The sequence below is a fragment of the Triplophysa dalaica genome, chromosome 18, assembly GCF_015846415.1.
Source record: "Triplophysa dalaica isolate WHDGS20190420 chromosome 18, ASM1584641v1, whole genome shotgun sequence".
In the NCBI taxonomy this organism is placed as follows: domain Eukaryota; kingdom Metazoa; phylum Chordata; class Actinopteri; order Cypriniformes; family Nemacheilidae; genus Triplophysa; species Triplophysa dalaica.
Genome location: NC_079559.1, coordinates 11937806 through 11951573, shown reverse-complemented (window position 1 = coordinate 11951573; position 13768 = coordinate 11937806). Strand labels below are relative to the sequence as shown.

The window sequence follows — 13768 nt, the reverse complement described above, 5'->3', positions numbered from 1 at the left end:
TTTGATCATCATTTGCTTGGCAAGGCAGCTTTTTATTCAATTAAATTTGAAACATTGACCCAGAGGGATAATTCACTTAAAAAATCTGTAATCATTTACTCCCCCTCAAGTTGTTTCAAAACTGTGTTAATTTACTTCCTGTAAAACACAAAAGAAGATATTTAGAAAAATGTCTTGGTGGTTTTGTACAAACAATGGAAGTCGACGAGGAAAATGTTGTTTGGTTACCAACGTTATTCAAATTGTTTATTTTGTGTTCTGAAAAAGTAAGTCGTGGAATTGAATCCCTGGAATGACATTGAATAAAAAATAAAAAATAAAGAATTTTCATGTTTAGTAAACCATCTCTTTAATTGCAATAAGAAGCCAATCTTTTTTCACAGATCCATTGTTTGGTTTTGCACGCCCTAAAAAAATGTTGGGTTATTTTCAGCCCAGCCTGCGTCATAAAGGGTTGAACTCAACTGTAAATGAATCCAAAATTCTGGGTTGTTTTAACCCATTGTGTATAAAATATAAACCATTTTCTGGGCCCTTTTGGATACAATACTGAGTTCAAAATAACCCATAATTTTTTTATGTTAATGATTCTAAAAGTATTTGACATTTAAGGTAATAGTAATCCGAATAAATGAAGCTTCCGATATTCATCAACCTTTTTCAAAGGCTTTTTATTAGTTAGGAAGAAATTATATGAATGGGGAAATAAAAAACATAAATCATTTCAAATCATTTTATACCGATGGAAATCGTATATATATGCTATATAAAAAAACAGCACACATTTCAGAATAAATATAAACACATATGGTAGATAAATAAATAAATATATAAATAAATACAGTAGTCCCATCTTGTTGTTTGGAATTTAAATGACGCTTTCAAGAAAATTGTCCTGAGAAAATGTATTAAACCTTCAAACTGTCTTTTGCTGCCTCCTTTTAATGTGAGCGTCTAACAGCTTTGTCTGTCACAAATCTAATAACCTTCAATTAACCTCAATGATGCCACCAGTTAAGCACTCTTGTAAGTCCCACCGAAATTTCAGAAGACTTCCGTCCTCTGTCATGCATTGCATTGTCAAGGAAGCACGTAATATTACACTTAACAGTAAAACCCCTATTTTCACAGTTCTGACAAAATAACACCTGCGGGGAACAAAGGCAACAGTTCAGTATCTGTGAGGATGCATCATCTTAATCGTTATTACAGAGGTAAGACAAGAACAAGGGTGTAGTTGCCGTCACAGACATGCATGGCTGCCATGCTAGAAAAGGGCTGTAACAGCCTGCCGACGGGCAGGGAAGGGTGTTATAGAGGAAGCTTGCAGGGGCTTGCATGTATAACAAGGATATGAACAAAAAAAGTGCCAATTAAGTAAATCCAGATCATGACATGGCTTAAAAAAATATGCTTTCTTCCCAAATGCCTTTAATGGTAGTGTCTTCCTGCTCGTTCAGTATGTCGGGGCATTTTTGGCTGCGGTGACTGTGTTTTTCATCACCATGGCGATGGTCATTGGGCCGACTCCACCAGGCACAGGAGTGATAAATCCAGCCTTCTCTTTCACTGCTGATCAAAGACAAAACAACAAATGTCTATTGTTACGTTTGACAGTAATTCCTCTGCCTTAGACAAGCAGTACTTTTAGAACAATATAATAAATAAAAATATTAATCTTGTTGCTAAGTGACTTTTGGGGTGTGCATACTGTTGCCAGCAAGCACACTTTGAGCTCCAAACGGATCTTAATGAAATAATGAAGTAAATGAACAGAGGTCGACTATAACTATATGATGAAAGTGGATTTTGAATATGTTGACTGTCACACACACAATAAAAAATGTTCCTTAAAAAGACAGATGTCTAATTAATAAATCAACAATGCTATTTATGGTGTATAAAGATATGTTCAGATTGATATTCTTATTGATCGATGAAAGCTCATGGCCTTAGATTCATGCAATCTAGCATACGACATTTACCTTCGAAGTCCACATCTCCAATCAGACGAAGTTTACCAGTGACAGCGTCCTGGACACGATTGATGCCAACATCGATAACCATAGCTCCCTCTTTTACCATGTCTGCTGTTATTAAGTGAGGCACACCTGTTTTAATACAAATTCGATATCAGATGTTTTGAAAAAGACATTCTTTAATCAACAAAATACATGTTTTAACAAAAGAAGTGTTTAAAACTTTTTTTATATTTCAATATTGTACAGTTTTTTATTTAAAATGAAAAAGTATCTATCCAAATGAAATGGAACCTAATGACAACTATTAATAATCTTACTGTTATTCTAAAATTGATAATGAATGTGAATTTAATAGCAAATTACAAAGTAACACAAATTCCTTATTTGTGTCCTTTCCCATAAATCACGGGGTCACATATGAACATGCACGGTGCTGATTTCAACATCTTAAAAATGTGATCTGGTAATAATTGTCTCCAAAACAAAAAATGCAAATATATTGCATGTTGCAATCTAGATTCCAGAGTGTTTAGAGTTTACTTTGGAATAAAAATCATACAGAAAAGTTGAAAATGAACTAAAACAAAAAAAACACTACATATTTTTAGATTCTTTCAGACATGTTTCTCATTCAGAAAATCTAAATTTATGGTTAAATATGAACTTACAACCTATCGCATCCAGAAGGAATCAGAATCAGTATTACAGAGAGTGGTGTAATGTGATTTAAAGAACTGTATACCCCAAAATAGTCCCCATTGACTTCACCATAGTCAATTTTATTCCTACTATGGAAAGTCATTTGGGGACCATTTTTAGGCAAACTCCTTTAACATAAACCTGCTAAAACACAAAGTCTGACCTGCAGCTGCGATCACTATGTCAGCCAGATTGCCAAGTTCCTTTAGTCGTAGTAAAGGAGTACATCTATGAGCCATGATAACTGTAGCATCACCTGCGAGATATAATTCACATAATAGGAGTCAAGTTTGGTTGGTATGGCGATGTGAAGATATATAAAAGTCATATTCTTCCAATCCAGCTTTGTACAATACACGACCATGCATTTGTAAATTAATAAAAAATTGAAGTATTAAAAGACAGTCATATACATAATAACAGCATTCAAGAATCATTTGTTTGTCAGTGTTTCATGTCTTTAAATTAGGATAAAACACCTTTAGCTTTAAAATATGATTTTCACAAGAAATTTCTTAAGCAACTTTCATAATCACTCTATAAGCCGAAGTCCTCATTATAACCATAACACTTTAGAGAATGTTGTGCAGGAGTGCTTATCCCGAAAGGAATTTTCTACATGTCAGAGCAGAAGCCTACTATGAAAGTGATTGATTTCACAATGTAATTTAAGAATGCCTTATGTTTCTTTTGTTTTAATTGTCAAATTCCTGTGTCAACCTCTTCTTTAATCTTTAATGTTTGTAATAATCTCTCTGTTCAACTCTGAACAATCCCAAACATGCCAAATTAAAGAGAGCATCCGGCCGCTCCTTTTCCTACATTTTGCGAAGATCGATAAATCAATAACCCACAAACTATGCTTGGTTTGAATCATGCTGATGCAATATTTACCTACTACCCTCAAGGATTGCGGAACAAAACTGCAAAAGATCGAATTACAAGACAGGAAACAGGCCGAAAATGGGTACGGGTGAATATCTGAGATAAGAATGACTCCTTCCATAACCATTTAGCTATCACCTTTTAAAATATTGATTACCTCTAGGAGACATGCAGGTCAAAGTGGCAGATTACGTGGCTGCCTTGGTTAACATATTAAATTCTGTTAATGGAGACGTTTTAATTCATTATTACAAAAAATAATTGTTATAAATTATTATGTTATTATTCAAATTAATGAATACGTTTATAATTATAATAAACAAGTCAAGTAATAAATTTATATATTTATATTTATATGGTTACATGCATGTGTTCATTTTGTGAATCTCACTCCCCCTCAACAAGCAACAGGACTGGGTGGTTAGTTTATTGATTTTAATGAAAACACGTTGCTTTTGAATCTCTCAGAAACCTGTTGCACCCTCTGTGAAAAAACAGGACAGAACAATCTGTTTTAGCTCAAATGTTGTTGATGAATAACAATATTGTAGTCCAGTTGTATAATCTTTCATTTGTTATAAAATCGTGACTCTGCAAATCTTTACACGGTATGTGGCTGTTAAGGTCAACTTAGGTTTTTACATTTTCTGGCAAAGTTCCTAAATAAAAGCTTAACTCTTAGACTTAGATGTGATGTTTTTAGAAGTATTTTAAAGATGATCATATATCAGAATTAAAAAAACTATTTTAAATATGTGGGTGAATGACACAGAATACACCATAATAATGAAAATAAAAGGACTTTTTGACAAATGCAACAATTTTCCCTTCAAAAATTTCCCCTATATGCAAAATGAGTGTAAAAAGCGGCATATGTGGAGATAGTTTCAAGTTGTTTCTGACCTGTATACATTTCTTTGTTTGGCTGAACACAAAGATATTTGGAAAAATGTCAGCAACTGAGATTTCTGGAGCACCATTGACTACCATAGTGGAAAGAATATTGTATTTTTTTGTTCTATTGAGCACAAAAGAAAACATTTATAAAATGTAGGAAACGACCAGTTCTGGTAACATTTAAAAAACATTTTAATGGTAGTCAATGGTGCCCCAGAAATCTCAGTTGCTGACATTCTTCCAAATATCTTTCTTTGTGTTCAACAAAGACATTTTTACAGGTTTGGAACAACTTGAGGGCGAGTAATCATGACAGAATTTTCATGTTTAGGTGAATTACCCATTTAACCGTGTCTCACCTCCTGGTCGTTCATGTGTTCGGTCTGAATGTAGCAGCATTGCAATAGGCATTCCTACATTCTTGGAACGTCCGATTACAAGCACATTTTTTCCTGCTGTTTCAAAGCCTGAACAATAAAGTTGAGCATATAATCAAAGTTTACATACAAAATGCTTTTAAACAAGTCCCTGCAGTCGGCAGTTTATAAACTGGCATTAGATATTGTTGTAGGAGGTAATGTATTTAACTCAAAGGTAGCTCAACATGCAAATCATAATGTCAATGGACTATAGTTGCACAAGATGGCGCCGCCATGGCGCTGATGCGACGTGGTTCTGCTATTCTGCAAAAACAGAAGTCCCCAGACTGATCTTAGGTCGTACAACAGTATCAAGTTGTTTTGCCTTAACTACTTACTTCTTATCTATCTAAAACACTCCCATATTTGCCACCCAAAAACCCTCTCCCAAACAGTGTGAAACAACCAGAAATGGCGTCCCAAAATATCACCGGCACCATCTTGTGCAACCAGCACATTCTCTGAAAGCTTTGACCTGTTCTTCTGATGATTTCCCACACAGCTGCTGCTGTGGCTGGTATCATACATTTCTGGTCCAAGCAGAGTTTCCCAATGTTTACAATGTGGAATCCATCCACATCTTTCTCTGGGGCAACAGCGTTGCATATGGCCCTCTCGTTTATGTGGCCTGACAGAGAATGACACAATCTTCAGCATGCGAATTCTGCAAATGAGCATCCGATTCAAAACAGCAATGCAGTACCTGGAAGAGGCAGTTGAACCAGTAACCCACTGATGTTCCTGTCCTTATTCAGTCTATCGATGAGTTCCAGCAGGTCTTCCTGAGATACAGATGATGGTCTGAAGATTGTGCTGCTTGACATGCCTGTTAAACAAAATGTCTCCCTTTTAAAAGCCATTTTTAATAATAAAAAAAGCTCTGTGAGGCTCATAGCAAAGCTTTCCTGTAGCTCAGTGGTAAGAGCATTGCGTTAACAAGGGTTCAAGCCCAGGGGATTGCAAATACATATGTAAAATGTACAGGATAAAGCAATGTAAGTGGCTTTGGATAAAAGCGTCTTCCAAATGCCTAAATGTAAATGTCATATAAACTATGGGGATTATTTAAATATGTAAAGTCTCGAGGTTGTTCAGACCAGAATGAAAGTTTGTTGTCTTGTGTTTCGTTTCGCTTACCAATTAGTGAAGCTGTTCTGGTTTTGTTTCTCACATAAGTGTGGCTGGCATGATCATCACCCACCAGAATAACACTGAGATGAGGTCTTCTGTTGCCTTGGGCCAGTAGCTTTGCTACATCAGTCTGGATTTCTTTATGGATCTGACGGGCGAGTTCTGTTCCTGAGACCACAGTGGCAACATGTCTGTTTGAAAAAACAACACACTGCACTTGACATATATATTAAGTACCCACCTGATTAAAACCAGTTATAATGCACATGCAGAATACTTCATAAATTCTTGTTCCTTTTTTGACAGGATCATTTTTTCAGGATCAGGATTTCAATTTAGACAGCATCAAAGACAATCCCACCCAACCGTGTTTTATTATAATAAAAGTGGAGAAACCATTTTTGTCGGATTTTTAAGCAATGGTTGCTGTAGAAACACAATAGTTAATTTTTGTGAGGGCCGCGTGGTGGCGGAATATTCAAACAACAGTTACCGGAAATACAACAATTCAGCAGCAATGAATCGTACTCGGAGAAATCACTACTGTATTTCGTGTTTATATGGTCACACCTTCTTAATCATGTCTCGTAAAACCAAATGATATGATGCGTCTAAAGAACACAAACAAACGCAAGCTTGTTTGTCCTTTAGTGAATCAGTCGCAGTCCTAACCTTACGAGTGAGTGACAAAAAGAGCTTCGCCGGCTGCCTGTTTTCAGGTTAATCCATCGCTTTGATCGTTGGCAGTGATGGAAATATGACGTTAACGATTTAAATCTAGTATAATTCAGTGTAAGGGCAATATGAGCTGCCATGGTAACTGACAGTCGGGCTAAACGCGCGCCTGGTGTGTTTTGTTCAGTGGTTGCGTGCGACGCAGCGCAGACCGATCGGCAAATGTCGTCACAGCACCGCGAGAGCGAAGCAAAAGTAACGTTTACGAATCGATCTCGCGGTATTTGAATATCATGAGCTGATCGGTGTACGCAGCGCTGCATTTAAAAGTCAAACAATGCGTCACGCAATTATTTCCGGTGTAGTCATGTAAAACATGATACTATTTGTGATAGTATTTCTTTATAGTGTCATAATGTATAGCGTGGTGATCTGGTAAATACAAATATGTAAACCTATCAGGAAATTCTGAAAAACATGGCACAGATCTAAACGTATTCAGAACACGCACGTGGTATTAATATGATGCATACCTGCATTCTCTTTCCTCTAACAGTAGGGGGCATAGTTGCTCTTTAATACCTACCAGAACTTAATATTAATTTCAGAAATAGTTGTTTTGCAATAAACTTTTATTCAATTGTTAATATTGTATCCTAAAAATCCTGGGATTGAAAAACTTGCACTGTAGTCTGAGACATTCAGAAATGTGTACATACAGCCTTCTGCTCTATTGTAAACTGGTAGAAAGAACAATTTATATCCACCGGATTAAATGTTTCATAGCATGCCTGAGTGAAGTGCATAGTTTCATTTGTAGAATTACTTGTAGAATACACTAGTCATCAGATGAAACAAAAGAACTAGGTCGATTTTTTGCAGTCCACTTATTCTGCCATGACAGATGTAGCTGATGAATACTGTGTTTTTGTTAAGCTCTTTAGTATGCAGCCCTTGTCTTGAATGCTAGTTCTCCACACGCTTCATCAGGGATTTCACTATAATGGAGGGAGGGGGCCAGACTTCATCTATATGACCCGCTTGGAATTCATCAACATTCAGCCGCCTGTTCTAATTCTATACATAGTATTCTTGAATCATTTTTAAGACAAACTTGGACATGTCTGAACATTTCTGACAAAAATTCATTGTAGAAAATATGTTCTTTTAAAACTACACTAATTAAGCATATTAATTAAGTCTGCAATTTGGTAAATGTGTCTTAAATTTTAATCCTTTTAAATGTTATTCAGTTTATTTTATTATTTATTATTTTTATTTCATTATTTACCGACAATACAACTTTATTTCTAATTATAAAAGCCCTTGTTTAAATTAAGGTGTCTTTTTGGCGCAACAGCTATTCAACCAACAAGAAACGTCCAGAGACCTCCAGACATAAAGTTTTATGTATTCGTTTAAAGCTATATTTCATAAGTACAAAGATATCTTATGAAACGTAAATACAGGTAAAGTGGGCCCATGTGTTTGTAACTTGAACACACAAAAGTGTCTCATGTTTGTGTATTTGTAAACAAACACAGTCATGTGCAACACTTTGTTATGGGTCGTTAACCTCTAGTATAGCTCAGTGTGCGTCACCGTGAACGCCCCGCGCGCCATCAATAGGCCGGAGAGGAAAGGTTTAACCGAAGCGTGAGAAAGAAATTACAACTCATTCAATTTCAAACTCATGCCACGCCTTCACACGTAGTTGCAGGGGCTTGACCAATTAGAAAGAAGGAATTCTGTCGTAGATATCTGGCGATGGTCAGATGACTGAAAAAAAACTATTTAAAACTCTAATGAGCAACCTGACACAGGTTCATACATTTTCCTGACACCTCTAACTGTGGGAGTAAGACGCATAAACGTCCTCCAGTTACCGTGGTGTGCAAGCAATAAATACAATATTTTAAAACTCATAACATTATGGTAGAAAACTCAATTAGAAGATCGATTTTCTTATGTTTTTTCCTGTGCCGTTTATTCAGCGCTTTGGCAACTGCACCGGGGGAGACTGTGCCATTGACGGGTAAGAGAGATGTCTTTGTCTTTAACACTTGATCGAACCGGTATTAAGCTGAGCTTCGATTTTCATTTCTTTTAGCAGTGTGGTCATTGTTTTCATTAACAATGACTAACAATAAGGTCTGTGACGTTGAGATTTAAAAGTACAAGTTAAGCTCCGTTTGCGATTCGAACAAACCTGTCGGGCAATGAATGAATGAATGAATGAATGAATGAATGGAAGCTTAAAATACCCGCTTCTGACATGCTGGAGCTGTGTGAAGAAAACCCGGAGAATCCACAAGGACTCGGGGGTTGCCTTTTAAACTACCGCCTATTTCCACGGATTTTTAGGAGAGTAGATGTTTAGCACTCGGCTAGAAGGACTTAGTGATTAGGATTTGACTCTTGAAACACTGCTTTCATTTGCGGCATTTAAATATATTGCGCTGTCCTCCGCATATCGGCTGCGGTTCAACTCACGCTAATAATTACAAATGCTCGGACTAAAAAGTAACCGATTTATTTTATAAACTGCCAAACTCATGGTTATTTGGCAGAGCCTGTAAAGTGAACTAGAATGTTCTCTGTTATTATTATGATAATCAAAAATAGCCTAGTTTTTCCATTCCCTTGTGTTAGTGTTAGCTCACATGTGCACTCCACGAATCTTTCAATAAAACGTCTCGAGCACGTTATGAAACGATTACTTGTGTTAAGCTGTGTTGGAATGGAGGAAGCGATAAGGTTTAAAATTCTTTTGAGAATACACTGAAATTCATTCATGTTATTTAACAATCCATTATAGATGACCTGGAGTATGACTTGCCTATGGATCCAGTAACGTTAATGCTTCACGACAATATCAAGTACAATATGAGGAAGTCTTTCGATCTGGATGAGGATGGCTGTTACCTCATACCCGGGAATGAGGAAAGCGTCCAGCAGTGTGGTTTCAACACCTCAGCCAAGACCATTCTAATCATTCATGGATGGACGGTGAGAAATCTATCTTTTAAGGTCTCTCAGATATTCAGAAGATCAGAAGTTTTAGGTCACGCAGGAGCAAGTTTAACTAAATATGTTTTTTGCTTTTAAGTAGTAAAATGTGGAATTTCACACTTGTTTGCTGGATGTCTCTGTGTTATGTATGATTGTATAGTATAGTAAGTGGTGTGATCTCTTTCACAGATGAGTGGGATGTTTGAGAGCTGGATGTACAAGCTGGTGGCGGCTGTACAGAAAAGAGAGTCCGAAGCAAACATGGTCGTGGTGGACTGGCTGGGTCTGGCCCACCAGCTTTACCCCGACGCTGTTAACCACACTCGCAGGGTTGGAAAGAGCATAGCTACCGTTTTGGACTGGCTCCAGGTAGGTCTCTATTAAACATCCTACTGGGTGTGTTTGTTTCTCTTTGTGTGCATGTGTCTCTTGATGTAGCAAATTGGCAACCGTTAATGGTCAGCTGGTGGTCTTGTACTTGAGTCTTTGTCGGTATTATACGTTCGTTCTTCGAACAGCATAGCAGATGTCCTTTTGAAGAACAGTTTGTTTTCTGCAGAGGCGGCTATTTGTGTGAATTATTTAAAAGTGTTCAGAGTTTGCCCAAGGCATCATGGGTATTCTTATTGAACAATGAGTATTAATGGATAGTTGGCTTTCTAAATTGACTTTGGGGCATTTGGACACATGCGAACAGTATAAATGAGCAGGAGAGTAATCTCGCCCGCCCAAAACACACACCCTAGTTGGCATTGAACATAAAGCAGTGATGCAAATGAAACAATGACTTTGACAGCTCAAAGCTGGTCTCATCTGTCTTATGTAGATATCTCTAAAAAAACAGCTATAGCTATGAGCATCTTTGGTTTGGGTTGTGAAAAAGATATATAAATGGACTTCTCCTTTGTTTATTATAGCAAGAAAAGCAGCTACGACTTGAAGACGTTCACATGATTGGATACAGTCTCGGTGCTCATGTCGCTGGCTATGCTGGAACTTTTGTGAATGGAACTATCGGACGTATAACTGGTAAGATTTCCATCTTTGCAACATGTACATCTTGAAGGCGTGTACACCACTTTTGTTTTTAAACAAGCTTTTGTATCTTTTATTTCGATTAGGTTTAGACCCTGCTGGTCCCATGTTTGAGGGTTCGCAATCCCACAAAAGACTTTCTCCTGACGACGCTGACTTTGTCGACGTCCTTCACACGTACACGCGGGGAGCTCTGGGTGTCAGCATTGGCATCCAGGAACCCATCGGACACATTGACATCTATCCCAACGGTGGAGACGTACAACCTGGATGTTCCCTGGGTGACGTGTTGTCCACCGCTGCCGCTGGAAGTGAGTACTTCAAAACCATACATTTGAAAAGTTATTAATGTAATCAATGCTAACGTTCAAGCTCTCTTAACAATGCTTTGCAACCAAACAGATTTCATAGAAATCATGAAGTGCGAGCACGAACGGGCGGTGCATCTCTTCGTGGACTCTCTTATGAACAAGGATCACGTCAGCTACGCTTTCCAGTGTACCGGCCCCGATCGTTTCAAAAAAGGCATCTGCTTGAGCTGCAGGAAGAACCGATGCAACACCATCGGTTACAACTCCAAGAAAGTGCGCAAGAGGAGAAACAGTAAAATGTACCTGAAGACTCGTGGGGACACACCTTTTGGCGGTAAGTCATTCACATGCGGCGTCCTTGTTCTCTGTAACATGCTGTAAATATGAGTCACCGAAATGAGGTTTTTGCATTGTTCAACCAGTTTTTCGCTCTGCAGGTTACCATTATCAGATGAAAATGCATGTGTTCGACAGGAAGATGACGAAAGATGCAGATCCCACTTTCCACGTCAAACTATATGGGTCCCATAACGACACTACTAATCTCAGTGTGGACATGTAAGCATTTTAACATTCAGAACTCCTTATACATTCTGATTCGTGTCCTGCTGGGAATATTTTCAAATGAATACAACTAAAGCAACATTTTAATGCTTGGGTTTCTCTGTGGTTTTCACAGTACTGATGGAGTTGGTCTAAACCTCACAAACACGTTCCTCGTCTTCACCGAGGAGGACATTGGTGACCTTCTGAAAATTGGACTTCGCTGGGAAGGCCCTTCCGACTCCTGGTCGTCTGTATTCAAGCACATGAAGTCCTCATTATTTTCGTGGTCGAGTAAAAAGGCTGAAAAAGTTCTTCAGATTCGGAGGATCAGAATCAAAGCAGGGGAGACCCAGAAAAAGTAAGTTAGGTTTTATTTGTTCGAAATACACCGCATGGAGAGCAGTAGCTTATTTTACACTTGAAGTTGCTACTTTTATTAATGCCATAATGTTACCCTCATAGATTCACCTTCTGTGCTGAAGACACTGAGATATCACCAGGAAAAGAAATAATGTTTTCAAAATGTCGTGATGGCTGGGAGGTGAAGCCCAGGAAAAGGTATGTATTCCCTGATGCCATTTGCATTATGCAATATGTGTGCATGTTTATATTTACATCCAGTATCATTCAAGCATGTGTTTTATTGCTGAATATCTGATGTAGATAAACACAATGTGCTGGTATATGGCCATAACGGCTCGAATACTTTGTCTAGACTGAAAGACGCATCCAAGCACCCATTAATCTCTTGTAAATGAAAACACAAACAATAGTTGTATTACAACAAATTGTATTCTAATATATCTGTAAATATTTTTTTCGCACACAGATTGCACTTCTGAAAAAGCACTGTTACAATAGCGATTGAGGCGGCACAGAGCCTGAGCACTTTTCTTTGTTTCGGTATACATTTGCTGGGATGGTGCACCGTATTTGTTTCCAGTGGGGTGAACACAGAACTTGCTGCTCCGGACTTGCTCAGGGCAGATTTTCTACCATTGGGATGTTCTGGATTGTTTGAGATTTTTTTTGTAGATCTTTGTCTTTTGATATTTGGTACTGTTGTCTAAAACCTCCGTTCTGTGAATCTCAGACTCTCCTCAAAAACATGTTCATCGTCATATATATATATATATATATATATATTTTTGTATGTTTTTAATTTATGAAGGATGAAAAGCACTGCAAAAAGCCAAGCCTATTTATCAACTTGCACACCTTGAACCAAGGCTTAAGTTAATTCTCTCAAGTTACCTGACGACCACTTATTTTATGTGTGTGTGTCTGTGGATTTCAACAGCGAGAAGGATTTTATATGAATTCACAGTATTATTTAAGGTCAGGAGAATGAAGAGGAATGCTCGTTTTGTCTTTGTAACAAAAACCTGTTGCACATTAGTGCATTGTTATGTACTATATGTATATAATGTAAAAAATACTGAAGCATTTGTAATAAAATAACTTTGGATTCTATAAACTGTAGTATGTGTGTTTTAATGGGGTAAAGTTGGTTATGTGTTTATATTAACAAATGAAGAATTTTAAATAACAAATAGATTTCATGTTGCATACTAAAACAAATTATAAACTTAGGCTGATTTACACGTACCAAGTGCTTGTGTAACATGAATATGTTTGAGATATCTGAAGAGTCTTCTAAGAGCCTTTGTTAAGTTTGTTTGGGTTACAGTTTCCCATAACCCCTTTCCCACCAGTGCATTGAAATATTAGTTACATTTACTAAATGCATAAACATTGCTTCCAAACATACTTGATAAAACTTGTCGATAAAGAGACTTCATGAACCAAAACATTTTCAGTTTTGCAATTTCTGTATTTGAGTGTTCTGTTTTACTAATTAAAATTCAGCAATGCAGTGTTGTGTATTTGATCTTTGAACCGACACAATGGCTAAATCCAAAATCTCCATGTCCATACTCAATGTGTGTTATGATGTCTGAAACCTTGGAAAAACATTGTGCGGGAAATACCCAGATGGTCTACTGCCGACACTAGATTTGTGAGTGTACATTGGAAGGACACTATAATGTCCATCATAGTCAAATCCAAAAAGTTTAACTAGAAATGAATGGCTTAACTAGGTGAATGGCTCTCAGTTGTATACAATATTATATTCACCAAAAGGTACATTCCGCAAGGTTAAATTGTTCTCGTT

The 13768-nt window shown here is 37.3% G+C and overlaps 2 protein-coding genes across 2 annotated transcripts; one reads left to right on the top strand and one right to left on the bottom strand.

The window, feature by feature from the left end:
- Positions 1-405: 405 nt before the first annotated feature.
- mthfd2l (methylenetetrahydrofolate dehydrogenase (NADP+ dependent) 2 like) lies at positions 406-6981 on the bottom strand. Its single transcript, XM_056730000.1, has 8 exons — positions 6686-6981; positions 6020-6204; positions 5586-5708; positions 5358-5510; positions 4823-4930; positions 2845-2937; positions 1986-2111; positions 406-1572 (listed from the first exon to the last, which is right to left on the bottom strand). Exons 1-8 carry the CDS (start codon positions 6826-6828, stop codon positions 1457-1459), a joined length of 1047 nt encoding a protein of 348 aa, XP_056585978.1. The 5' UTR covers positions 6829-6981; the 3' UTR covers positions 406-1456.
- Positions 6982-8401: 1420 nt separating this feature from the next.
- On the top strand, positions 8402-13069 carry lipg (lipase, endothelial). The gene is made up of 10 exons (XM_056729833.1): positions 8402-8723; positions 9507-9697; positions 9890-10069; positions 10618-10729; positions 10822-11046; positions 11138-11380; positions 11484-11604; positions 11726-11950; positions 12055-12150; positions 12422-13069. Exons 1-10 carry the CDS (start codon positions 8621-8623, stop codon positions 12432-12434), a joined length of 1509 nt encoding a protein of 502 aa, XP_056585811.1. The 5' UTR covers positions 8402-8620; the 3' UTR covers positions 12435-13069.
- Positions 13070-13768: the final 699 nt, after the last annotated feature.